Below are 27,341 nucleotides of genomic sequence, written 5' to 3'. Positions count from 1 at the left end.
AGGCACAACAAAACCTATTCCCCCTCAGGAGACTGAAATTATTTGGCCTGGGTCCTCAGACCTTCAAAAGGTTCTACAGCTGCACCATCGAGAGCATCCTGACTGGTTGCATCACTGCCTGGTATGGCAACTGCTCGGCCTCCGACCACAAGGCACTACAGAGGGTAGTGCGAATGGCCCAGTACATCACTGGGGCCAAGCTTACTGCCATCCAGGACCTCTATACCAGGTGGTGTCAGAGGAAGGCCCTAAAAATTGTCAAAGACTCCAGCCACTCTAGTCATAGACTGTTCTCTCTGCTACCACAAGGCAAGCGGTCCTGGAGTGCCAAGTCCAGGTCCATTAGGCTTCTAAACAGCTTCTACCCCCAAGCCATAAGACTCCTGAACATCTAATCAAATGGCTACCCATCTATGCATAGTCACTTTAACTCTACCTACATGTACGTACTATCACAACTAACCGGTGCCCCCGCACATTGACTCTATACCGGCACCCTCCTGTATATATTGTTATTTTTTCCTGCTGCTCTTTAATTACTTTTATCTCTTATTCTTATCCGTATTTTTTGAAACTGCACTGTTGGTTAGGGGCTCGTAAGTAAGCATTTCACTTGAGCATATTTTCTCCACCGCAGTCAGAATTGTCATTACTTGGTGGTGAAGCATATCACTTTTCCAGTCCCCTTACTAGATGGGCCTGGCTGAACATTGTGTGCCAACAGTTTGAAAAGGCCTGATGGCAGTGCATGCCAAGAGTCTTTTTGGCAACCAGATGGACTGAAACATTTCAGCTTCAATCAGATGCCTTCGAGCCATTTATCACTTATGAAGGGCAGGCGACGAAAGGCAGGACAGGAGAGCTAATTTCTCCATCATTGTCTTTCCTATATTCAGTTTTAATTTAAAACACGCTCCTCAACCTCTCGTGACATGTAATTGTGAAGAACGTAGTAGCTACCATTCTGTAAATCTGTGTATCCTTTCATTATTCAGTGTCCTCACAGCCCCTAGACTGTATAATGTCCTCACAGCCCCTAGACTGTATAATGTCCTCACAGCCCATATGTGTAGCTCTGTTTTGTATGGCTGGGTGAAGAGAACAGGCTCCATGTGAGAAGACCGCTTTAATTATGCATGTGCTTCAGCTCACCAGAGAATACAAAACACAGCTAGCAGAGATGTATCACGTGCAGCTGCAATAAGAGACAGGGAGATTTATGCTGATTCACGAGATGGCCTAATTGTAACTGCTTTGATGCAATAAACTGAAAATGTTACTGCATATTACTGTGCTGAAGGTTTTTGGGGCACAGAAAAAGGTGGATGTTCTATTTGTGAAAAAATGAAACTGTCCATCGCCCACTGATAAATGCAGTGTTTGACATATGAATGGATGCTTGTAATGATGAAATTCCAAATTTGAAATGCAGGATGACTCAATGATTTTTGGAACAATTCACATGAACAAAATTGTTTGTGTTTTGCAATTGCATCAGAGGTTGCAAAATGGAAGTCTAAATAGACTGTTATTAAGCCTCTTGGCGCTGAGAAGAGACTACTTGGTGCCATGCAATATCCTGATAAAAATTACTATCATCAGTTATCTGTGAGGGATTGGGTTGGTTCCAAGAGAAGGGGCAAGTGTCCCTTATTGATTGGCTTCTTGTTATTGAACAAGGTTATTGAAGGCAATAAAGATGGCCAGACAATAACAAATGAGACTTTCTTTGGATTTTGTGCTTTACTATTTCAGCAGGTAAATCATTTCCTTATAACATAATATTGCATTCACAGCGGTTTTAATATAGGCTAGCCTCGAACACATAATTCCACTATACAGAAGGCCAATTACAAGTGAGGTTACAGACCTTTTAATCTCATTAATTGCCAACGGTCGTGAACGGTTTCCAAAAACAGAGTTGCAATTTGAGCCAACGTGAAGGTCACATTATCGGTCTGGTTGACCACTGCAAGTGCATAATCACTTCACAGGATGGACATTTTGACGGATGTGCTAAAGAGAAGGACAGACAGAAATTGTAATATGAGATAACCCAGACTCTTAGGAGCTTCACTGTCTGATTTAGAAAACAAAGTTTGGAAGATGCATAATATCCTACAAAAATCAGAAATTAAAGTGTTTTTCGCTAAACATATTTAAAATGGGTGGAAGGGGGGAAAAAATTGTTTAGGAAAATGAAGAGCCTTCTAATACTGAACAAAAATATAAAACGCAACATGTAAAGTGTTGGTCCCATGTTTCATGAGCTAAAATAAAAGATCCCAGAAATTTTCCATACGTACAAAAAGCTTGTTTCTCTCAAATTGTGCACAAATGTGTTTGGATCCCTGTTAGTGAGCATTTATTATTTGCCAAGATAATCCATCCACCTGACAGGTGTAGAATATCAAGAAGCTGATTAAACAGAATGATCATTACATGGGTGCACCTTGTGCTGGGGACAATAACAGGTCAGTCTAAAATGTGCAGTTTTGTCACAACACAATACCAAAGATGTCTCAGGTTGAGGGAGCGTGCAATTGACATTCTGAGTGCAGGAATGTCCACCAGAGCTGTTGCCAGAGAATTGTACATTAATTTCTCTACCATAAGCCACCTCCAACCTCTTGGGGTTATGGTATAAGCAGGCAGGAATAAGCTACAGGCAACGAACACAATTGCATTTTATCGACGGAAATTTGAATGCACAGAGATACTGTGACAAGATCCTGAGGCCCATTTTTTTTAAACGTATTTGTGACCAACAGATGCATATCTGTATTCCCAATCATGCGAAATCCATATATTAGGGCCTAATTTATTTATTTCAATTGACTGATTCCTTATATGAACTGTAAAATCTTAGAAATTGTTGCATTGATATTTTTGTTCAGTGTACATAAGCTACATTCTTAAATGTCACTTTTTATCCCTCTTGAAAGTTTGAGTTTGTGCTAGACATAAAACTGCACTAATGTAGAAATCTATTCCGGATGTCACATAAGAAGTAAGAATAAAGCTATTCTATTTTGGCTGTTCTATTCTATATTAGGTGCAGTCTACTAAGGTGTAATAAATGCTGGGCGCACATGCGCAATAGGTTCATTCAGGACAGAGATTGTAGTTTGTATGCCCTGATATCAGGAGCTGGCTGCAAAAAGTTTGATTAAACAATTCAGAGACCGAAACGAACAGATCAGATGACAAATATTTAAGGAAAGCGAATTGATATACAATCCCTTAAATCAGCTGTAACTGTCAATAGTAAAACAAAACTTAAAATAATTGAGTGAACATGAATCCTGAAAACAAAGTGCTTGCAGACAGAGCAGACAGACTCCTCCTCCCTCTCTATAATTATTATGGCCATAGGATGTCCCAGACTGGTCTCATAGACTAGATGTAACATAGTAAACATAAATCCAGGACACTCAAATCAGTATGATATGTTACATTTGGTATGGTTACATAAAGATAGAAGGTTACTTATGGCAAAAATGAAAGGAGGGGGGATGGTCAAGTTGGATGGGTGGGCGTATAACGTGGACATCTAGCAACCCAAAGGTTGCGTGTTGGAATCTCGTCAGCTAACCCTTCACCTAACCCTAACCCTTTTAGCTAACCCTTCCACTGATCCTTTAACCTAACAGCTAACCTTAACACCTGACTGACCCCTAGAGCTAGCTAATGTTAACCACAACACATTGGAATTTGTAACATATTATACGTTTTTCAAATTCATAATATGCTGTACTTTATGCAAACGTATAACATATTGTACAAATTGTAATTCGTAACATATCATATGAATTGTAATTCTTGACATATCATACAAAATGGATGATGGACATCCACAAATGAATACATACCATAAAGTACCACAGTACCAGTCATAATACCCATAAAACCTAGCAGTCAAACAAGGAAATGGTTTCAATTGTTTTTCCACCATTCTTTTTTTTTTTTTTTTTAAACTTAAAATAAGGGCTGTGTTTCATGTGGCCTTACCCTGGCGGGACGTTTTGATAACTGTGTGAAACTCATCAATATATTCTCCTGTATTTAACTCCTCAAAATGAAATTCTAATTAGCTGCTTATGTGGCTATCATAAAAAAACTACAAATGCCATGATCTGGACTAGACTGCAGAATCGAGGCAAAGGTAAAAATCTCTGGATTAACTATCTAAATGTTAGCTAAATTTAGTAATGAATAAGTTGGCTACATTTCTTTAAATTGACAATTCTGTTAACTGTCTTGTGCAAGTTTTAAATTGACCCAATACCTCTTAGCAAAGGTATCAGGAGCTTGCCGGGATTTGTAGTCTTGCATGAGGTCTACTTTGAGGCTATTTAGCATTTTCAAATCTGAGAGTAAATAGAGCCGAATATATTGATAAGTCACCTTGTCCGAGAGAGATTTACATGGTTATCAAAACGTCACAGGGGTAAGCCTACACAAAATGGGTATTATCACACCTCCACTGTGGGGCTCTATGAAACACAGCTTTCTACATTAAGTATCTCGGATATACGTACAGAATAATACGAAATGCTCTGAGACCACGTTGGATGTCCGCAAAGCATTGATGAAGAAGCTTCAGTATCTAGCTACACTGGGGCGGCCAACCCTGCTATCAACTCCGAAACACATCCCCGCTACTTGTTAATTCCAAGAAAGTAGCATACTTTCATGCATTTACACTGAGCATAAAGAGAAATTGCACTACAAAGACAAAAACATTTTTCGTGCGGACATCAGAGGCAACTTTCGCTACAAAGTAAAAAGCAGCGAGCATAACAATGCGCTCGCAGGAACAGGTCGGAGATCTGCAAAGATGATGCGCTTTGCACCCTTTTCAGAGATAACAATGTGATTAGTAAAAAAATATCCTTTACCTGATCATATCGAGGTCTTCCAAGCTGGAACGCAGGACAGGCTGCATATTGCGCCATGACAGCGAATCAGTTTATTTATTAATGAAGTGAATCATGAAACTGGATTTTTAAGTAGTGAACTACTCCCAGTGAAACGGTTGTCACTAGTTACTACAACCACAGTCATAAACTCCGCCTATTTCTACAAATTATCTTTTTAATTGAAATGGGATTTTAAACCTAACCTTAACCACACTGCTAACCTTATGCCTAACCTTTAATTAAGACCAAAAGCAATTTTTAGTTTTCATTAGTTGTTACAATATAGTACATTTTGACTTTGACTGTGGAAACCCAGTGAAACGAGTGAAGCGATGAATCGCGATGTTACATGGGAGGTGTAGTTTCTGTCACGTCGCGTTACACAAACAAAGTCAGTCAAGATGACTACACATCCCAAAGAACTGATCAGTTGAGAGGTTGCATAATGGCTCTTGTGGTGTGGTCATTCATATATGTTGCATAGATTCTCAGAGGAACCCCTGTTGACCCAATTTTACTTGCACAGTGTTGCACTGTCTGTACCACAGGAGGTTGGTGGCACCTTAATTGGGGAGGACTGGCTTGTGGTAATTGCTGGAGCAGAATCAGTGGAATGGTATCAAAGACATGGGTTCAATGTATTTGATGCCATTCCATTCCCTCCTTTCCGGCCATTATTATATTATGTTATTGCCTACCCTTACCACCTGGGGGAGGCCCGTCAGGAAATCGAGGATCCAGTTGCAGAGGAAGGTGTTCAGTGATGAGCTTTGAGGATACTATGGTGTTGAACACTGAGCTGTAGTCAATGAATAGCATTCTCACATAGGTGTTCCTTTTGTCCAGGTGGGAAAGGACAGTGTGGAGTGAGTGCGATAGAGATTGCGTCATCTGTGGGTCTTTTGGGGCGGTATGCAAATTGAAGTGGGTCTAGGGTATCCAGGATGATGCTGTTGATGTGAGTGCTATGGCGTGAGTGCTATGGTGCGGTAATCATTTAGGCAGGTTACCTTCGCTTCCTTGGGCACAGGGACTATGCTGGTCTGCTTGAAACATGTAGGTATTAGACTCGGTTAGGGAGAGGTTGAAAATGTCAGTGAAGACACTTGCCAGTTGGTCCGCGCATGCTTTGAGTACACGTCCTGCTAATCCGTCTGGCCACGCGGCTTTGTGAATGTTGACCTATTTAAAGGTCTTGCTCACGTCGGCTACTGAGAGCGTTATCACACAGTCGTCCGGGAACAGCTGGTGCTCTCATGCATGCTTCAGTGTTGCTTGCCTCGAAGCGAGCATAAAATGCATTTAGCTCGTCCAGTAGGCTCTCGTCACTGGGCAGCTCGCGGCTGGGTTTCACTTTGTAGTCCGTAATAGTTTTTATAGCCCTACCACATCCGACGAACATCAGAGACGGTGTAGTAGGATTCAATCTTAATCCTGTATTGATGCTTTGCCTGTCTGATGGTTCGTTTGAGGGAGTAGTGGGATTTATTATAAGCGTCCGGATTAGTGTCCCACTCCTTGAAAGCAGCAGCTCTAGACTTTAGCTCGATGCAGATGTTGCCTGTAATCCATGGCTTCTGGTTGGGATATGTACATACGGTCACTGTGGGGACGACGTTGTCGATGCACTTATTGATGAAGTCGATGACTAAGGTGGTATACTCCTCAATGCCATTGGAGGAATCCCGGAACATATTCCAGTCTGTGCTAGCAAAACAGTCCTGTAGTGTAGCATCCGCATCATCTGACCACTTCCGTATTGAGCGAGTCACTGGTACTTCCTGCTTTAGTTTTTGCTTGTAAGCAGGAACCAGGAGGATAGAATTATGGTCAGATTTGCCAAATGGAGGGCGAGGGAGAGCTTTGTATGCATCTTTGTGTGTGTGGTCTAGGATTTTCTTTCCTCTGGTTGCACATGTGACATGCTGGTAGAAATTAGGTAAAACGGATTTAAGTTTGCCTGCATTAAAGTCCCCGGGCCACTAGGAGTGCCGCTTTTGGATGAGAATTTTCTTGTTTGCTTATGGCCTTATACAGCTCGTTGAGTGCGGTCTTAGTGCCAGCATCGGTTAGTGGTGGTAAATAGACGGCTGCGAAGTTATTTTCGGTCATATGGTAGCAGCAACATTATGTACAAAATAAGTTTCAAACAACGTGAAAAAACGAAGAAAATAGCACAGTTGGTTAGGAGCCGTAAAACAGCAGCCATCCCCTCCAGCACCACTCTCTCGCTCTCTCTCTCTATATATATATATATATATATATATATACACTGAAAAATTATTCTAAATAAAAAATTACATTAAAAAAAATTGCTTTGGAAATGTATTATAATTTATCTCAAGCTTTGAAAAGTAGTGCTTTTATTTTTAGAATTAGTACATTGTACAGTCAGCCCGTTAACCTTTTCAACTGTGCTCCAAATCGTTTTGAAGTCGGAGCATCTGCGCCTTCAATTTAACATCATCACGATTGGAATCTCTATCGTTGTCCTGTCTTGCCACAGCACTGTGAACCGCAGCACATTTAAGAATATGAATGATCTTGTTATGTAAGGGATCAAGGGGATTGGATGCATGTTTTAAAGAAACGCCCCTCAACATTAGAGTAAAAAGATGTTGTCAACAAAAGTAGGTTACTCTTACTCCCGTCCCTATTGCTGAATGCAGCCCTTTGACAGCATGTACTGAAATCGATTGAATTCACACTTGCATTAGTCCCCTCGTTTGGTGATTGGCATTTAGATAAAAGCTTATTCATGCTTGATCTGAAAGTGTGGTCTGAGGCTCCATATGACGCAAATCGCGGAGCCTCCATTGGCATGCGGTCCCCGTGGCCTCCCAAATTTTGGAACAATGTGGAGGGCTCCTAATAGTTAAGTATAACTCCGCATTGACATGATTGGTTGAGGGTAGGTGGGGGTGGGAGGTCCTGTTTAACGCAAACTCACTTCCTTGACAACAGCTCCGCTAAACGCAATATGTATGAATGCCCTGACTTCTGCAGAGGCCGTATCACCATAAATGCTACAGTGCCAATGCAGACGCCAGATTAACCATGTAACCTTTTAGGCTTTAACAACGAGCAGTATGTTTTAGCATGGCTGTGACAACGAAAAGACAGCAGACAGATCTACAGTATGTTTTAGCGTGGAAGTTTGGTAGGGTGACCGGATTCTATGAAAATAATTTGTCAAACAGACTGTGAACCGAAATGTGTATGTTTGATTCTAGAGGGGACAATAAATCATTTGGTTAGGGTGTAGGGGCAGATATGTCATCTTGTCTTCAGGAGATTTTATTATCTATTTACATGATTTAGTCTGATCAGTGGAACAATTCTTAACAATTTGGGTCTTTTTAAAATGAGTTTTATGAGGCTATGTATTATTGCAGCCATTAATGGACAGTTTTGAATGTCATACCAATAAGCATTGGATATTAAATGCTCCTGGAATCAAATGTAATTTTTTACGTTTTTGTATTATGCACATGCTAGGCAGAAATGGTAGGGGGACTCACAACTCAAACACGTCATATTTTGTCTATGTAGAGTAAAATAATGGCAAGAATTTTCAACTAGTAGGCATAAACTACGTGAATATTGATATTCATTAAATGTTTCTTGAAGGTTGGGTTATTGAGAAATGAATTGTTATAACAAAAACATTTTCAAACACCAAGCATGTGGGAAACAGAAGTCGTGGCCAACCTTCCTGGAAATTGAACAGGATTTCTTCACCCAAATGACAAATACCAAGTATTTGCGTCCTTACCTTGAAAGCAGTCTATGGACAAGCAGAATGCCATCAACATTAACTTTTCCTGTGCAGAGCCTTGTAGTGGTAACACCCCCCAGCATGTGTCTCATACAACTTTCCACCTGAGAACAGGGATCAATCCCTGCTTCTAACCTTCCCACTGTTTCTAGAATTTAAAGTGTCAAACCACCTAAAAATATATTTAAAAAAATATTAGCATACTTTCAATTTAGTAAGCAACAAAGTCGTCGAATTATGAGTGTTCATTTAATGTTCTAAGCATCCTAAATACACCTGACCTGTGGTTTTTATTAGAACATTTTCCACCCTGGTCATAGGCCTAAGCCATGTCAAAATATGTGGAAATTAGTTTTTTAAACAGTAACATTTTCCTGGGGGAGGACACCCAGTCCCCCATCTAGGGGTTGTGCCAGGGGTCAATGAAATTCACATAGCAAATCTCACTCCAAGCTTTCTTCAAAGGTTGGCAGCCCTGCATCTATTGTTATCTCCAAAGTTTTGGCATATTCCATAAATTGAGGCAGCGATAAGTAAGGAAACCGCTCAGGGATTTCACCATGAGGTCAATGGTGACTTTTAAACAGTTAGAGTTTAATGGCTGTGATAGGAGAAAACTGAGGATGGATCAACAACATTGTAGTTACTCCACAATGCTAACCTAATTGACAGAGTGAAAAGAAGGAAGCCTGTACAGAATACAAATATTCAAAAACATGCAGCCTGTTTGCAATAAGGCACTAAAGTAAAACTGCAAAAACATGTGGCAAACAAATTAACTTTTTCCTGAAAACAAAGCATTATGTTTGGGGCAAATCCAACACATCACTGAGTACCACTCTTCATATTGTCAAGCATGGTGGTGGCTGCATCATGTTATGGGTATGCTTGTTATCGGCGAGGACTAGGGAGTTTTTAGGATAAAAATAAATGGAATAGAGCTAAGCACAGGCAAAATCCTAGAAGAAAACCTGGTTCCGTCTGCTTTCCAACTTAGACTGGGAGACAAATGTGTCCTGCAACAGGACAATAACCTAAAACAGAAGGCCAATTGTACACTGCATTTGCTTACCAAGACAACATTGAATGTTCCTGTGTGGCCTTGTTACAGTTTTGACTTAAATTAGCTTGAAATCTATGACAAGAGTTGAAAATGGCTGTCTAGCAATGATCAACAACCAACTTGACAGAGCTTGAAGAATTGTAAAAATAATAATTCATTGGCACGAATTTGCACGAAGGGGGCAGGTCGGTTTCGTCACTTCAAGCCCAAATATATCATCCTTTGATTAAAACTATTACTTATTGACTTACATCGTTGTGTATTGTCATGCGTAAGCCCTGGCCATTGTCTTTCAGCTCGAAAAAGTGGATTTCTAGTTGTGTGGGAGTTTAAGTACTATACTAAATAATACAGGCAATGTCATACAAAAATTATATGTCATACAATGTCATTCAAAAATTAAATAAACCAATATACATAATTATATACATTCGCTTTGCAAATAACCAAAATGTGAAAATATAACTTAAATAGCATAAATAAATGCCTTTGAATTCATTGTAATACCTATCTTACCACATTAACATTTATCACTTTATTCTTTGCACACACTTCATCCATGAATGGTAAAAAAAATATATAATTATTTACTAAATATGACACTAGCTCAAGTTCACCTTTCTCCATGTAAACAAACTGAAATTCAGTGGAATTCTCCTCGAGTCGGTCTGTTTTTGAGTCAGTGTCTTATGGCAAATAATTACAGTATTTACCATGATGAAGATAATTTGGGTCCATATCAAACTAATTCAGACACTTACATGTTTTTCTGAATTTGAGGCAATGTCATATCAAGTAAGAACAATTTATACCACTGAATATTACATTTTCTGTATTCTTCATCAATGCACATGTATAATAATTCTAATGCAGTACATTTGACAAAAGCTGTGCCACTTTCCTTATACTAAGTAGCAAGTGTAAAGTGACCAGTAACATTTGCTATGACCACAGTTTCTGATTAGTACTTGCAGCCTGACATTTGAGCTATAGCAAGCATGCACAGTGGGCAATATTGTGTCTTTTATCAACGAGGCAGGGTATCAGCAGTGAAACCTGGATGGTTGTGAGATTTACTTTTTGCTTAGGGATGTGTTGAACTACACCTGCCTCTGGAGAAGTGATCACCAACCCTGGTCCGGAAGAACTACTTGGATGTGTAGGCTTTTGTTTCAGCCCTGCACTATAACTCCTGGTTCAGCTAAACAACTAACCACCAAGACCTAATCAGGGACTGAGCTGGAACAAGAGTCTGCTCCACCTAGTAGCTCTCTGGGACTAGGGTTTGATGGTGACCATGGCCCTATATTATACTAGCACTAGCGGTCACTTGTGTCGGGAGCGCACTTGAAGGAGTGTGGGTGTCTGCTCCATGATCTGCACCAGCAGCTTGTCGATGTAGTCCTCCAGGTCGCGCACCTGCGCCTTGATCTTCTTCATCTCCGCCTCGTGTTTCTTAAGCAGCACTGCCTGCTGGTCTGAGGCCGCCTGCTGGTTCTCCATATCCATCTGCTGCTGCAGCAGAAGGGAGATCAGCTCCATTTTGGTCAGCTGCTCGTACTGGGCAGAGCTGTCCGTTAACGATTCCTGAGAAGACAAACACAGGCCCTGTCAGAATACTTTGAGAATACATCCTTCATTCCTATCTTGAAGTAATCACTGATCTGACAAGATTGGATCTGTTACATAAAATGGGAAAACACAGATTAACAAGAGGAGGTACTCAATTGATAAAAATCTATTTCTGTCAGAAGACATTTTATTGTCACATACACCGGATAGGCGCAGTGAAATGTATTGTTTTACAGAGTCAGCCATACATGACCAAAAACCTTTCCACTGGATTTTGAACTGCTCAGTTATCCCAAAGTACATCCCATGTTTGAGAACGTTCTGGTTGGAAAGTCATTCATTATGTGAATTCATGGACTCTTTTATACCTCAATCTCAGTCTCAGCCTCAACCAGTGTCTGCTTGGCAGCGCGGCCTGAGTGGATGGAAGACTTGAGCTTCTCTAGAACTGACCGGCCCTCTTTCTTCTCCCCCTGACTGGCTGTGGTGGTCAAGGGCTTCACTGGGTGGGGGCTGCAAAGAAAACATCACCATCAAATGTTCACTGCATTGGATTATGTGTACATAACACTTTTCACATGAAAATCAATATATAGTACAGTACAATGTCAGGCACTGGCATTACATAGTATGTGGTAAAATTCATAGCAATGCACCAGCCTGGATTTAGAATTTTCTGTATATATCTCTACAAGACAACAAAATGTATTCAGCAACAGGTTTCAGCAAGAGAGCATAAAAAGAGCTTATGTTGTCTGATTTTAGTATAGCACAAAGCCGGTATGCCTCAGCAGTAATGACAGGCTCCAGAGTGACGTTTCCTTAGGTACAGATCTAGGATCAGCTTCCTTAGTGGGAAAACGGAAACTGACCCAAGATCAGCATCTTGAGGAAACGTCACCCTATACCTAATGAGAGTGAAGGAAGGTACTTCCAATTTGCTTTCATTTACAGATGGTCAACATTTCAGCACAGACAGCTGAAGCAGTTGTTTAAATCATCAAGGCTGAGATTTTCATTGCGGTGACTGTGATTGTGGATGTGGACTCCTAGATGTGATGGGACAGTCAGCAACACAAATGTATGACACATCATTTAGTTACACAGAAGTGAGATGAGCAACGTAAAAGATTAAGCAATTTACAAAACTGTAGCAACCAATGGGTTTGCATGGGCAGGTGGAACTGGTAGGGGATATATACTGATTAATTTAGAGAACTTCCTCTTAAGGAAGCTACTTGAATAGATTAAATAAAAGGAACTGGAAATATTCGTTTTGTTTTGAATAATGAGAATACAGTCTAACAATATGTAGGTTCAGGTTTTCAAGCTATGGCTTGTAAACAGCTAGCAGGTGTGCTATGTCTAACTATTTCAAATTCTTGCATCCCATTGTTGACTACAACCTGGCAACCCAACCTGATATTTTCTCAAGAGAGGTCGAGTGGCTACACTCTGCAGAGCTTAAGAGTGAGGAGAAGTCTCACCTGCTCTCCTGTCGGGGCAGGCTGCTAGCTGGCTGGGTCTCCTCAGGTAAAAGTGTGTGCCGTGCATCGACCAGGGGCTGGACAGTGGTGGAGGAGGTAGAGGAGGAGAAGGAGGAAGAGGTGCAGGGGGCCACAGCCAAGGTGGCATTGGCTCCGGTACTGGGTCTCAAGGTCGGGGGGTGATGTATGGAGGAGGGGCCGGGGGTGGGGAGTAGCTTAGCCTGGGCATTAGTTTCAGTCACCAGGGAGGGGGCCATAGAGGAGGGATTGGAAGCATGCAGAGAGACGCCAGGCCTTAACCTGGCACTCATGGGGCTTCTGACGTTCGGGGCTACTTTGGCGTGGAGGTCTTCGAAGCTGATGGTCCCGGCATGTTTGGATGGGGAACGTTCCGTTAAGCAGTTTTCTTTTGTAATTGACTGAGTGGAACTATTTGTGTTTGTTTGTTGCAAGGAAACAAATAATTTAGCCTCCTTGAGTGTTGTCTCTCTATCTGGTGACAAAGGTGAGGAAAAAATTGATTTGGTGGGTTGATATGAGAAGGGTACTTCAATGCTCTCTGAGAGTACATGCCCAGGAGACAGTGATTGGTGAAGAGGGCTCTCACGCAATCCTTTGCCAGGGCTATTTGCACCACCGTTGCCGTAGAGCTCTCGTATCATTCCCTTGAGACTTCTGTGTGAACTAGCACCCCTTGGTGAAGACTCATTGACAGGCTTGGTTCGTTTGACCAGAGGCTGACTCACTTCCTGTTTATTGCGTACAACTTCCTGTTGCATTCCAATCTGTGGAGAAACTGGAGAAGTTCTAATGTGGCATGAAGGGTCTACTATTGAACTGTCTATCTTTGATTTAGAAATGTTGCCTTTTCTATTCAGTGGAGATTGTGTGTGTTTTATATCTACAGTGTCTCTAGTGATGTCTTCAGACTCAGGCTCTATGTTAAGACTGTCAGGCGTAAAAATGCTATTGTTCTTCTTATTGCTTGCAGGATCTCTGCCTGATGTGTTCAATTCACAACTTCCATCTTGCCAATTGTCTTGACAAAGCGAGGCTTCTGGTAAATTCGCTTTTAGGGTAGAGTTGACGTCTATAGTACTAGGCTTCTGAAAAGTTAACATATCCTCTGCAGATAGCCGAATATCATGAGCAGAAGATGCTATGTGAGTAACTTGTGGAGGTTGAGGAAAAATGCCACCTAAACTTTTGAGGGTATGCACTGTAATCATTTCAGATGGAGATGGGGAAGCATCAGAAGCAGAGTCAATAAAACTAAAATCAGAATTACTTAGATTTTTACTTAGATCTTCCAAGGTTAGTGGAGGCGATTCATAATGGATGTTTCTGGACTTGTTAGGCTTATCTGGGTGAATTGAGAATAATTCCATTGTTGGGTCTGGTGTAATTGATGCAATGTCAAGCGTCTTAAGACCGGATTTAGAGTGTTTTGGGGAAGACATATACAGTAGGTCGGCAACAGTCATTTCACTATCAAGAAGCATTACTGGTAAAGATAAGGCTTTGATTTCAGAATGTGAAGTGTTCGTTACAATGGCGTCTTCTCTAACAGTGGGACTGGTGTCTGTCGAATCCTTTACATTCGGGTTTAGATGGTTTTCTGTTGCATCTGGCCATAAGTCCTGCTCAGTAAACATAATTTTACAGCTATCATCTTCATCTCGCAATGGTTCATAGTCAAACTTCTTGAACTCATCTTCAGACTTGAATGGAGATGGAGAATCTGGAGAAATATTGGCATAATGTTGTGAGTGTTCAGTATGAAAGTCCAACATGTCACTGCTGACGAGAAGGTCTTTGCCTGGGCTTGGGTACAGGTGGGGACTTGGTGTGCATCTCTTGTGCCCGCCTTCTCTTGTGTGCTGCAGGGAAGCTGCGCCCGTTTGTGACAGGAGACAGGCCTCTTTCTGCACAGCCAGCTCCTGACCCCTGTGCAACCAGCTGTCAGAAGATCTCTTGTTTACCAAAGGTCTTGTTATGGGCCTCCGTGGAGGCAACGGTGGAGGCTGTGCTTCTTCTTCACTCATCTGCATCTCCTCAATGGGTGGAATAGTGTTACCCTCATGTGGAGGAGTGCTTCTTACTTGAGCTTGCCACAAGGTTGCATTTGAAGGGTGATTGGTAGGAGAGCCCTTTGGCGAATTCAGCCTGCTGGACGCAAAGGCGTCAAAGGACTCGTCGCATTCTCTTCCCCCGCTCTCTGATATGGAGCGAGAGGTGAACGGATTCGGGGGGCTGGCAGTAACCGCTCTCGGGAGTAAGGCAGGGAGGGATGTCTGCCTGGCTACAGGCCTGGGCCGCTCTCGCCGTATGGCGGCCATTTTATTTTGCACTGCGACATCGTGGGCGGTATTGGGGATGCAAGGCAAAGCTGTGGAATGACAGGGGAAGCAGGCAGCGCGAGGGGGGGACCTCCGGGGCTCTTCGGTTATGAGGTCCTCAAAAAAGGGGTTACACTGCAAACACGGGAGGAAGGGGTTGGAGGGAGAGATGGGGTTGGGTGTCAGAGAGGGGGTGAAGGGGTTAGTGGGATGGCCACTGTCGGGTGAGGCAAGGCCAGTGGAAGAAGAAGAGGACTGGGTGGGAATGGGGGAGCGAGGGGGGAGGGGAGGAGGGGTGTCTGAGTCGCTTTCTACCTTAGAAGAAACTTCCAGCCTGTGGAGGGAAGGCACAAGCAGTCCTCTTTGTTAATTCTGTGCAAGCTGACCCATTCAAAATACTGTCTATTTGAGGACTAGCTTCAAATATTTTCATATGTGAATATGCTACAATTGCCGAAAAATGCAAACAATAATGTGTTATGGAAAACAGCAACAAGAGTTTACTACAAAAAGCAAAACAACATTTAACAAATTACTGAAGCAAGGTGAAGAGCAAAAATGCAAGATGTACTACATTTGGAACAGTAATAGAAACAGTAATACTGCAGATAATTTAATAGCAAAAACAGGTGACTAGTGTACTGGGCCAGTATTCATAAAGCATCACAGAATAAAGTACTAATCTAGGATCAGGTTGGACTTTTAGATCATAATGAATAAGGTTACATGGACAGGGGGGATCTGATCCTAGATCAGCACTCCTATTCTGATATGCTTTATGAATACTGGCCCAGATGAACATACCAAACCTAAAGCTTAAAGTGCATGTAGATCTTTCTCTGTATACAGTATCTGATTCAATTTGACCCCAAGCAAGGTTAAGAGTGAAAAATACTGTATATGCCATTATTTCCTTTTCAACTCCAGTCACATGGACTCTGTCTTTGATTTCCTCTGATTCAAAGGACAGTAACGTTACATATATTCTTATACAAATGGCCTAGATGTCGACTATTATCCTGTGTTAATAGTACAGTATGAACCTTATCATTTTGTAGCTTACATGAGGTGATATGAGATTGCAGCACTTTGTGACAACTGCTGATGTAAAAAGGGCTTTATAAAATACATTTGATTGATTTGAAATGGTAGATGAACTGGCCACATTTCCATTTGAAAGGAACAGGGGGCAGCATAAACACTGAACACAAGGAAATCAAAACCTTCCAAGATGTAGATGTCTGTGTGCTTTTGATGGAAGGCAAAACTGTATGAAGCCCTGGAGTGTGGAGACATCTGAAATGACCCTCCACTCACCTTGGCTTGTTCTGGGAGTCACTGGAGCCAAACCAGCCTAGCATTCTCCCCTCGGCGAGAGGACAACCCTGGCTCGGCGCCAACTTGGCAGGTAGAGAATCACTCCTCCCTCCGGAGAATAACGACTTTCTGAGCTTTTTCCTTTTGTCTGCTGAGTCCACCGTGGTAGTGGAAGACAGCATTGAGGCAGCTGCCTGCACCGGACGACCCCCCACCTGTGCGCTTTGAACCTGAGAGACATGAGGTTCGACCTCCTTCTCCACGTACTTCTCTTCCTTATTCACCTTGTCGAAGGACCAGCGCCGTCCCTCGCCGGCTGAACCATTGTCCTCGCTCCGCTTTGTGAGGTTCTGCAGCGAACGAGAGAGGGGGGAGCACTTCTCAAGGAGGACCAGCTTGGATGGGAGGGTGCCTGAGCCCTTGGGACCCACTGGTTCGGATCCGTAGATGTGGCTTCCGTTGATGCACAGAGAGGATTGGGAGAGAGTCATACCCTGACCCTTGAGGGATTCCACTGCAGGACAAGGCTGGGGAACGGCAGTAGTGGTGATCCTACTTGCCTCGTCGCTGAGGGCTCGATTGTGAGTCAGTATCTTTGGGGAAGACTGTGTGGTGTTGAGCACTATTTGGGGGGGAAAGAAAGGGGGTCAAAGTATTGGCCTGAGATGGATCGACCTTAATAATAACCTCTCTTCCAAAACAATTCCTTAAAATGCATAAGCTTGCTAGATCCTTTAGATACAGTACATGCTTTTTTGTGTCTGGTAAAGATTCTGTCAGAATATAATCTAAATACAGGTCACTGCATATTACAGACATATAGGGCAATTTCTAATGAAAATGAAACACTTGGACAGAGGAAATCTGCATGCTTACCTTTTTTAGTTAGGTCTGTGTCTCTGTGGTGGGTGTCAACTTTGACCTTGTTGCTGTAGATGGGGGGGCTGGGGAATCTGGGGGGACTGGAAGGGTCCACCAGGATGCCTAGGCCCAGAGGAGGGGGGCAGGGCCTCTCACTGGTCAAGGACAACACGCTGCTCTCCGAGGCCAGCGACGAGCACGACCTTGTGTCGGACGACCTCGGCAGCTTTCCCTTCCCCTGGAAGAAATCCTTCACCTTGCTCCGCTTCTCCTCGGCTACCTCCATGGGGCCCTCTCCCCCTTCCCCTCGGTCCCCCTCTCGGAATGGCTTTCCTAGGGAACCCGACAGGGCGGCGAAGCGTCCCGGCACGATGGCTGATGAGGACTCCATGTCGCCGATCTTCCTCCCCGTCACACGGTCCTTAAGTTTGCCGAAGACAGACCGTGGCTTGTCCTTCATGGTTAGGTCGAACATGCTGGCTGTCATGTTGTTGCGGGTGAACTGGACTGTCACCTGCATCTCGCCGCGCTCCTTCTCCTTCCGGCCGGCCTTGGAGTTGAGTTTGAGCCATCTGGACCCACAGTGAGAGGAGATTATAAGGCGTCAACCATCTCAGCGCTCCACACATGCATTGTCATGCAACTTAAACGCATATTTTATATTATAAAACGTGTTGTTTGGATCCTGAATGCTGATTGGATGAGCAGCATTCCAAGCTGTGCTGTATTGGCCGTCACAGGCACACCATGCCTGCTAACAGTTCCATCTCAAATTATCACTGCGCCTCCATAAGACTATCATGTTCACGTTGCTGTCCCAATCATCTCTTGCATTTATCTCAACTTTCACATTATTTACCCTTGCTTCCAGTCTAGCATTTAGTTTGGTACAGCGGGGGTTAATATAGGCATAGCTGTCTGCCTGTCAGACATCTGAAGATTTATTTCACTTTTTAAATGTGAACTTCCCTGGAGCCTATCATAGAGGGCGAACGGGTGTCCAGACGCAACCTTTTCTTAGCCAGGCGAAATTATGTAGCAACCTCATTATTATGGATATATCCAAGTAAATCCCAATAAAATTGTGCTACTTGCTTTAGATTTTTTATAAAGTATTTTTTGTGGTAGTGGAAGACGTGTTCTGATTTTAGATTTGAAAAGCAGAGAAGTAGAATAAGATTTCATACTCTCCAAGTTACTGGGAGTGGAAAAAATGTCTGTTTTTAAAAGTTTAGATAAAATGCATCCTGAACAAAAATATAAACGCAACATGCAACAATTTCAAAGATTTTACTGAGTTAGATAAACTAAGGAAATCTGTCAATTTAAATAAATTCATTAGGCCCTAATATATCGATGTCACATGACTGGGAATACAGATGCATCTGTTGGTCGCAGATACCTTAAAAAAAGGTAGGGGTGTAGTTTACAAAACCTGTCAGTATCTGGTGTGACCACCATTTGCCTCATGAAGCGTGACACATCTCCTTCACAGAGTTTATCAGGCTGTTGATTGTGGCCTGTGGAATGCTGTCCCACTCCTCTTCAATGGCTGGGCGAAGTTGCTGGATATTGGCGGGAACTGGAGCACACTGTCATTCATGTCGCTCCAGAGCATCCCAAACATGCTCAATGGGTGACATGTAGGGTTGGAGAGAAACGGATTACATGTAAGGGATTACAAAAAATGGTAACTGTAATCCGTTACGTTACCAGCTAAAATATTGTAATCAGATTACAGATACTTTTGAAAAACTAGATTAAATTCCGAAAGGATGTTTGCAAGAAAAAAAATATTTGACACTCTGTTTTCTCAATGACATTCAAATCAGCATTGAAAAAGGCGCAAGTTTAAGTTTGTTCCACTTCAGCGAGTCTGACCACTATGCTGACACACCAAATGGGTTTGATGGATTGCGGGAAAAGAGCAGGAATTAATTTTTGTAGGCTACAGTCCAAGCTATGTCTTCCAATGGTGCGACTGCTGTCGGCATCCAAAGATTATCCAGCTTAAATAAACGCTTGGAGGTAAGGATGACAGCAATGGTGTAGTCTACGGCGATACGGATATCACTTATTATTGATATCTACAGTTGAAGTCGGAAGTTTACATACATCTTAGCCAAATACATTTAAACTCAGTTTTTCACAATTCCTGACATTTAATCCTAGTAAAAATTCCCTGTCTTAGGTCAGTTAGGATCACCACTTTATTTTCAGAATGTGAAATGTCAGAATAATAGTAGAGAGAATTATTTATATCAGCTTTTATTTATTTCATCACATTCCCAGTGGGTCAGAAGTTTACACACACTCAATTAGTATTTGGTAGCATTGCCTTTAAATTGTTTAACTTTGGTCAAACATTTCGGTTAGCCTTCCACAAGCTTCCCACAATAAGATTGGGTGAATTTGGCCTATTCCTCCTGACAGACCTGGTGTAACTGAGTCAGGTTTGTAGGCCTCCTTGCTTGTACATGCTTTTTCAGTTCTGCCCACAAATTGTCTATAGGATTGAGGTCAGGGCTTTGTGATGGCCACTGACTCCAATACCTTGACTTTGTTGTCCTTAAGCCATTTTGCCCCAACTTTGGAAGTATGCTTGGGGTCATTGCCCATTTGGAAGACCCATTTGCCACCAAGCTTTAACTTCCTGACTGATGTCTTGAGATGTTATTATAATATATCCACATAATTTTACTCTTCAAGATGCCATCTATTTTGTGAAGTGCACCAGTCCCTCCTGCAGCAAAGCACCCCTACAACATGATGCTGCCACCCCGTGCTTCACGGTTGGGATGGTGTTCTTCAGCTTGCAAGCATCGACTTTTTCCTCCAAACATAACGATGGTTATTATGGCCAAACAGTTTTATTTTTGTTTCATCAGACCAGAGGACATTTCTCCGAAAAGTATGATCTTTGTCTCCATGTGCAGTTGCAAACCGTAGTCTGGCTTTTTTATGGCGGTTTTGGAGCAGTGGCTTCTTCCTTGCTGAGCGGCCTTTCAGGTTAAGCAATGGGTTAGAAGAAGCCTACATCACCAACTCATAAAGTAAAATGTAACATCCATATATGGCCAGCTATGTACACTTTAACACAGATTTTTTTGTCTTCTTCTAAATGCCTCTTAAAGGGAAACTAATCTAAAAGTAACTGAATGTAATCTGATAACATTACTGAGTTTGGGTAATCCAAAAGTTACATTACCGATTACAATTTTGGACAGGTAACTAGTAACGGATTACAGTTAGAAAGTAAGTAAAAAAGAAACAGCCCTTTTTCAGGACCCTGTCTTTCAAAGATAATTCGTAAAAATACAAATAACTTCACAGATATTCATTGTGAAGGGTTTAAACACTATTTCCCATGCTTGTTCAATGAACCATAAACAATTAATGAACATGCACCTGTGGAACGGTCGTTAAGACACTAACAGCTTACAGACGGCAGGCAATTAAGGTCACAGTTATGAAAACTTAGGACACTAAAGAGGCCGTTCTACTGACTCTGAAAAACACCCAAACAAAGATGCCCAGGGTCCCTGCTCATCTGCGTAAACGTGCCTTAGGCATGCTGCAAGGAGGCATGGGGACTGCAGATGTGGCCAGGGCAATAAATTGCAATGTCCGTACTGTGAGACGCCTAAGACAGCACTGCAGGGAGACAGGATGGAGAGCTGATCGTCCTCGCAGTGCAGAGACCACGTGTAACAATACCTGCACAGGATCGGTACATCCGAACATCACACCTGCGGGACAAGTACAGGATGGCAACAACAACTGCCCGAGTTACACCAGGAATGCACAATCCCTCCATCAGTGCTCAGACTGTCCGCAATAGGCCGAGAGAGGCTGGACTGAGGGCTTGTAGGCCTGTTGTAAGGCAGGTCCTCACCAGACATCACCGGCAACAACGTCGCCGATGGGCACAAACCCACCGTCGCTGGACCAGACCGGACTGGCAAAAAGTGCTCTTCAGTGACGAGTCGCGGTTTTGTCTCAACAGGGGTGATGGTCAGATTCGTGTTTATTGTCGAAGGAATGAGCGTTACACCGAGGCCTGTACTCTGGAGCGGGATCAATTTGGAGGTGGAGGGTCTGTCATGGTCTGGGGCGGTGTGTCACAGCATCATCGGACTGAGCTTGTTGTCATTGCAGGGAATCTCAATGCTGTGTGTTACAGGGAAGACATCCTCCTCCCTCATGTGGTACCCTTCCTGCAGGCTCATCCTGACATGACTCTCCAGCATGACAATGCCACCAGCCATACTGATCGTTCTGTGCGTGATTTCCTGCAAGACAGGAATGTCAGTGTTCTGCCATGGCCAGAGAAGAGCCCGGATCTCAATCCCATTTGGGACATGTTGGATCGGAGAGTGAGGGATAGGGCCATTTCCCCCAGAAGTCCATGAGGAGGAGATCTGCACTGCAGTACTTAATACAGCTGGTGGTCACACCAGATACTGACTGTTACTTTTGATTTTGACCCCCTTTGTTCAGGGACACATTATTCCATTTCTGTTAGTCACATGTCTGTGGAACTTGTTCAGTTTATGTCTCAGTTGTTGAATCATGTTATGTTCATACAAATATTTACACATGTTAAGTTTGCTGAAAATAAACGCAGTTGACAGTGAGAGGACATTTCTTTTTTCGCTGAGTTTAGTACCAGTGCCACCAACGCTAACATCGAAGTGCTAGACCGTCAAGAGGAAGATGCTACAACCCGGTTCGCGGGTAAACGAGTAAACGGAGAGGACAGCGAAGCCAAAGACAGTGCAGCCGAAGCGATAGATGTGTGTTTAATGTGTTACAAATACAACATGTTATATCAGAATTTATGAGTGAAATGCAAATACTATTGGTCAGCTACTGATGTATAAATGTACCAGAAATAAATAATTGAGGTAAAGACGTACAGTAACTGGGTGTTCAAACCGGCTAGCATAAAAACTCAAATTTGACGTCAAGCAAAGCTCTGAATGCCTAGATTTCGCCTTTTTGTGGGAACTGGCAATGACTTGAGTATCAGTGATTACTGTTGTATAATTTTACTTAGCTAAAATAAGCATTTATTTGATTCTGATTGCTTTTGCCTTGTCGTTCTATACGCTAAATTGCATTAGACATATACAAACGTTAATTAGCTAATTATATTTCATGTCCATACAGCCATTGGTTGCAAATAGTATACATATTGTAAAACCAATCAAGTCCTTTCCCTCTCAAATTCATATTTTGTGCGGGAGAATATGGCTACAGTGATTTTCTAGCTATGATCCTCATCGCCACGGTTTCTACCACTTCACCTCTTACTAGACAACACATTGAAACTCATCATCATGCCAACAGTCTGGTGTGAACGGCGAGTAAAGCCACACAAAAAAAACGTGTTGTGTTGTCATTCTTGATATGAAATAGTGGGGCTGCTGCTGTGTTTTTGTAGTTCTTCAAAATTGGGCCTTTTATTAGTTAATTTATATATTATTTTATTCATATCCATGTTGATGATAGGTCCAGTCCAGGTGGTGGTGGAATGTCTCTAACTTACATTTCTTCAGTGACCAGTTCACAATAACATTGTTCTCGCTTAGCTATATTGTGTACATGTGGTTAACATGTTCAATTAATACATTATAATTATTAATAATGTAATGGATGTTTGTCTGTTTTCATTAAGATGCTAAACTTTTTTTTCTTAAGAAATTAAGTTTATGTAATATAGACTTTCTGTATCAGTCTCAGAAATACATAAATTACTTTAAAAGCATTGCAAACGATCTAGACCCATGTTGGCATATCAAAACATTAAAAATATATATATATATTAATTTTGGGACAGTTCAAGTTTAGTTTGGGACAGTTGAATTGCTCTTCCATGATGGTACCGGGACGGTAGGACGAAAGTTAGTTGCGAGCCCTGTTTGGATGTACTGCCAAATTCTCTCAAATGAAGTTGGAGGTGGTTTATGGTATAGAAATTAACATTCAATTCTCTAGCAACAGTTTAGATGGACATTCCTGCAGTCAGCATGCCAATTAAACGCTCCCTCAAAATTTGAGACATCTGTGGCATTGTGTTTGTTGCGTGAGAAATCAGCTATTTGATATGCCACACTTGTCAGGTGGATGGATTATCTTGGAAAATGAGAAATGCTCACTAACAAGGATGTAAACAAATTTGTGCACAAAACTTGAGAGAAATACGCTTTTTGTGCGTATGGAACATTTCTGGGATCTTTTATTTCAGCTCATGAAACATGAGACCAACACTTTACATGTTGCATTCATATTTTTGTTCAGTGTAGTTTATGCTGTTACTAAAACAGCTATACATTTTGATTGGTAGAAGATAATTCTGTTCTGCAGAGATGTAGACCAAGATGTTATTCCCATACAACTTATTTTTGGGAAAGTTGTCAAAGTAGCTGATTTGTGTCAAAAGTTACATTGTTTAAAGTGAATAGAAAATAATATTGGAAATCATGACGTCACAATGGGCCTCTTAGAATGTTGAGAAAAACCCATGAAAGTGGATGGAGGACAAAACAATGTAATAGTTTAAAAAGTATAAATGGTATCAAAAAGTTGCATGCAAGCAACTTAATCAAGATCAGTCTATAACTTTTAAAGTTTCAATTGTGTTTCTATCTTATACGGTGTTAGAGGAGTAACCTTCCAAATAATAGTAATAAGTAAGAAATAATTCTTACAACATTTTAAAGTGTGCCACGTTAAAAAGTCAGAAACAATTTGGACAACATTTACAGTGTGGCTGCTGTCACAAGCCACACTAATAACTCAGAAGTAAGATGAAGAGTTAAACTTAAGGTATAAGAAGATTCCAAATAATAATAACTATAAGTATATGGTAATTTTCCATTAAGAAAAAGTGTGACTTGCTTCAGCTCTTTGAAATTATTTTTGTGGTAGTGTAAGAATTTTAAAACGTTTTACTTAAGCGAAGCAGTGAAATATAGTCAGTTAAATATATTAAAATATCTGGTCTGATTACTTTGATAGGCTATGTAAAGATTATAATTTTGGACTGTGGTACATTTTGTATTTTTGCTAACAAAGATATCTACATACACTACATGGCCAAAAGTATGTGGACACTTGCAAGTCAAACATCTCATTCCAAAATCATTTAAAATGGAGTTGGTCCCCACTTTGATGCTATAACAGCATCCAGCTTCTGGGAAGACTTTCCACTAGATGTTGGAACATTGCTGCGGGAATTTGCTTCCATTCAGCAACAAGAGCATTAGTGAGGTTGGGCACTGATGTTGGGCGATTAGGCCTGGCTCGCAGTCGGCGTTCCAATTCATCTGAAAGGTGTTCAATGAGGTTGAAGTCAGGGCTCTGCGCAGGCCAGTCAAGTTCTTCCACACCGATCTCAACAAACCATTTCTGTATGGGCCTCGCTTTGTGCAAGGGGGATTTGTCATGCTGAAACAGGAAAGGGCTTCCCCAAACTGTTGCCACAAAGTTGGAAGCACAGAATTGTATAGAATGTAATTGTATGCCGTATCGTTAAGATTTTCCTTCACTGGAACTAAGGGGCCTAGCCTGAACCATGAAAAACAGCTCCAGATCATTATTCGTCCTCCACCAAACTTTACAGTTGGCCCTACGCATTGTTGCAGGTAGTGTTTTCCTGGCATCTGCCAAACCCAGATTAGTCCGTCGGACTGCCAAATGGTGAAGCGTGATTCATCACTCCAGAGAACGCGTTTCTACTGCTCCAGAGTCCAATGGCGGCGAGCTTTACACCACTCCAGCCGACGCCTGGCATTGCGCATGGTGATCTTAGGCTTGTGTGTGGCCGCTCAACCATGGAAACCCATTTCATGAAGCTCCCGACTAGAACAGTTATTGAACTGACTTTGCTTCCAGAGGCAGTTTTGAACTCGGTAATGAGTGTTGCAACCGAGGACTGATGATTTTTACACGCTACGTGATTCAACACTTTCCGGTCCCGTTCTGTGAGCTTTTGAGGCCTGTTTCGCTCCTCCGACATGCGGGGTTGAAGGACACTGTCTACCGGTCGCCCCTGCCTCCCGCGTGTTAGCTAACTAGCTAGGTTGCTAGTTAGTGATACTGTGTGCTAGCTTGCTAGTGAGCTGGCACACAATGTCACCCCTGCCTCTGGCCTGCTGTGTCCTGGAGAAAACCGTGCCCAACTGGCAGGGGCGAAGGACACTATTTACCGGTCGTCGCCGCCTACTGTGTGCTAGCCAACTAGCTAGCTTGCTAGTTAGTGACATTGTGTGCTAGACAACTAGCTAGCTTGCTAGTTAGTGACATTGTGTGCTAGCTTGCTAGCACACGGCCCCTGCCTCCCAACTGTTGTCACAGAAAAAACCATGCCGACAGGCAGGGGCGATCATCCCCGCCTCCCGCTAGGAAGCAGGCGGGAGGCTGACAACATGTACTAGCTAGCTTGATAGTTAGCTAGCACACGGTGTTGATATCTTGATAGTTAGCTAGCCAGCCCAATGTGCTGCGCCAGCCTGCTGTGTACCGGAATCCTCCTTAGCACTAGCTGGATAAGATGGCACAAAGCGTCCTTCGCTCCCGCCTGCTGAACAACTGCCCTTGCCGTCATTAACATAACTGCGGGAAAACAGTCCTGTGGGGTTTATCGGCGGCTGGCATCCAATGTTATTGTGCATTATGCCACCTTTATACCAATAGAAGTATAAAGACGGGTTCTAGCAAATGCAGGAATGCCCACATGCAGGAGCACCCCAAATTGCGGCCCGCAATTGCACCCTTCTCCATAGTTGGGCCTGCCCCAGTATCTGTGCATTAGAGATGATGAGTATGATGTGTCATCGTTGACATCTTTAATGCACAGATACTTGAGCAGATTGGGTTTATAAGTGTTACTGTCAATCATGGCAAATTACTATGGCCATAATGGCCTATAAAGTGATGTGATATTATTATAATTTAGCCTACATTTCAATGTAATCAGCGGAAATAAGTTCATCATCATTAGCAAATTAACTTAGTAAGTGAGAGGAACCTACTCATCTCTAGGGCACATTCCATCTTGAAATATTTTATCCAAAGGGAGGATTGCTTGACCAAGAAACACGTCAAGTCCGATAAGCACCCGGTGCATAATGGTGAGGACCAAGTCACCGCTCCCTGAGGGAAAAGCACTGCGACCCTCATCCTCCAGTATTCCGGGTAGAAGTTCGAAACAGCATTCCTCATTCCACTCTGGCACAGTTTCCTTCTCGACCAAACCGGTGGTGTATTTCTCCTTCCCCACCTGAATGATTGTGTAAACATAACGGCTACCCCCGTGCTTGCCCTTAGTCCGCAAACCCCTTGCCCGAAGGACAGTTACATTCACATGTGTAGGCACCCATCTCTGGGCATCATTTAAATCTATAAAGGACATAATTTTAAATTACGTTGCATGGTTTGGGGGAGCGTGGCTGCATAGAAAGTCCAAAATAGCCGTCCCTCGACGCTTCTTTTTTCTTGTAGCCTCGCCCTTGCATCTGTGTCCACCGGTTTGCTAGCACAGACACAGGACCTCTGCAGAATTTCTCCAAAATGCTCCGGCATGTCTCAGACTTCAGTTTGTGGATATGCTGGCTGTCCCGCGCTTGCGGCGCTCGCATGCCATCTTCAAAGCTGCGTGCGATCTGCTAATTAGAATACTTGCTACTCGCTGTACTGTCCGAAAACTCAATGTGCTGTCGGCCCGCCCTCCTTAACAAAATAGGTCCGCATACGGTATAGGTAGCACAAAATTAAATAGAACCCCCCCCCCAAAAAAAAATGTTGGGAAAAAAATAGGCCTATCATAAGCCTTACTGTGACATTATTATGATACTACTATGTTACAATCGTGCATGCAATAACACAATGCGTTTTCTTTGTCAATATTGCAACAATTGGATAATAGTAGCCTGGGACTAACCCAAAAAATACATCCCACCCAATCAAGTTATAGTCTGGTTGAACGCGACAATGGAG

General features: G+C 42.5%; 2 protein-coding genes across 2 annotated transcripts in view; both read right to left on the bottom strand.

The window, feature by feature from the left end:
• LOC115169682 (sideroflexin-5) overlaps positions 1 to 5,076 on the bottom strand; it is a 29,719-nt gene extending 24,643 nt beyond the window's left edge. Inside the window, exon 1 of the mRNA XM_029725566.1 lies at positions 4,902 to 5,076. Within this exon, the coding sequence (XP_029581426.1) occupies positions 4,902 to 4,958 (57 nt within the window). The 5' untranslated portion in view covers positions 4,959 to 5,076. The remainder of the gene's footprint in view (positions 1 to 4,901) is intronic.
• A 5,207-nt stretch (positions 5,077 to 10,283) lies between these two features.
• Positions 10,284 to 27,071, bottom strand: rab11fip5b (RAB11 family interacting protein 5b (class I)). Its single transcript, XM_029725554.1, has 6 exons — positions 26,378 to 27,071; positions 17,355 to 17,911; positions 16,479 to 17,100; positions 12,823 to 15,495; positions 11,704 to 11,848; positions 10,284 to 11,350 (listed from the first exon to the last, which is right to left on the bottom strand). Exons 1-6 carry the CDS (start codon positions 26,755 to 26,757, stop codon positions 11,090 to 11,092), a joined length of 4,638 nt encoding a protein of 1,545 aa, XP_029581414.1. The 5' UTR covers positions 26,758 to 27,071; the 3' UTR covers positions 10,284 to 11,089.
• Between the last annotated feature and the right edge of the window lie 270 nt (positions 27,072 to 27,341).

Source organism: Salmo trutta, chromosome 3 (genome assembly GCF_901001165.1).
Source record: "Salmo trutta chromosome 3, fSalTru1.1, whole genome shotgun sequence".
Taxonomy (NCBI): Eukaryota; Metazoa; Chordata; class Actinopteri; order Salmoniformes; family Salmonidae; genus Salmo; species Salmo trutta.
The sequence above is the reverse complement of the archived record's forward strand: the minus strand, read 5'-3'. Positions and strand labels throughout refer to the sequence as shown.

Excerpts from the sequence above, each read along its gene's own strand:
- rab11fip5b (XM_029725554.1), bottom strand. The coding sequence starts at position 26,757 with ATGTCCTTTATAGATTTAAATGATGCCCAGAGATGGGTGCCTACACAT. Across the intron at positions 17,912-26,377 it reads GGAATGTGCCCTAGAGATGA|ATGGCTCAAACTCAACTCCA; the intron begins GTAGGTTCCTCT and ends CTGTGGGTCCAG. Across the intron at positions 11,351-11,703 it reads AGGCTGAGACTGAGATTGAG|GAATCGTTAACGGACAGCTC; the intron begins GTATAAAAGAGT and ends TTGTCTTCTCAG.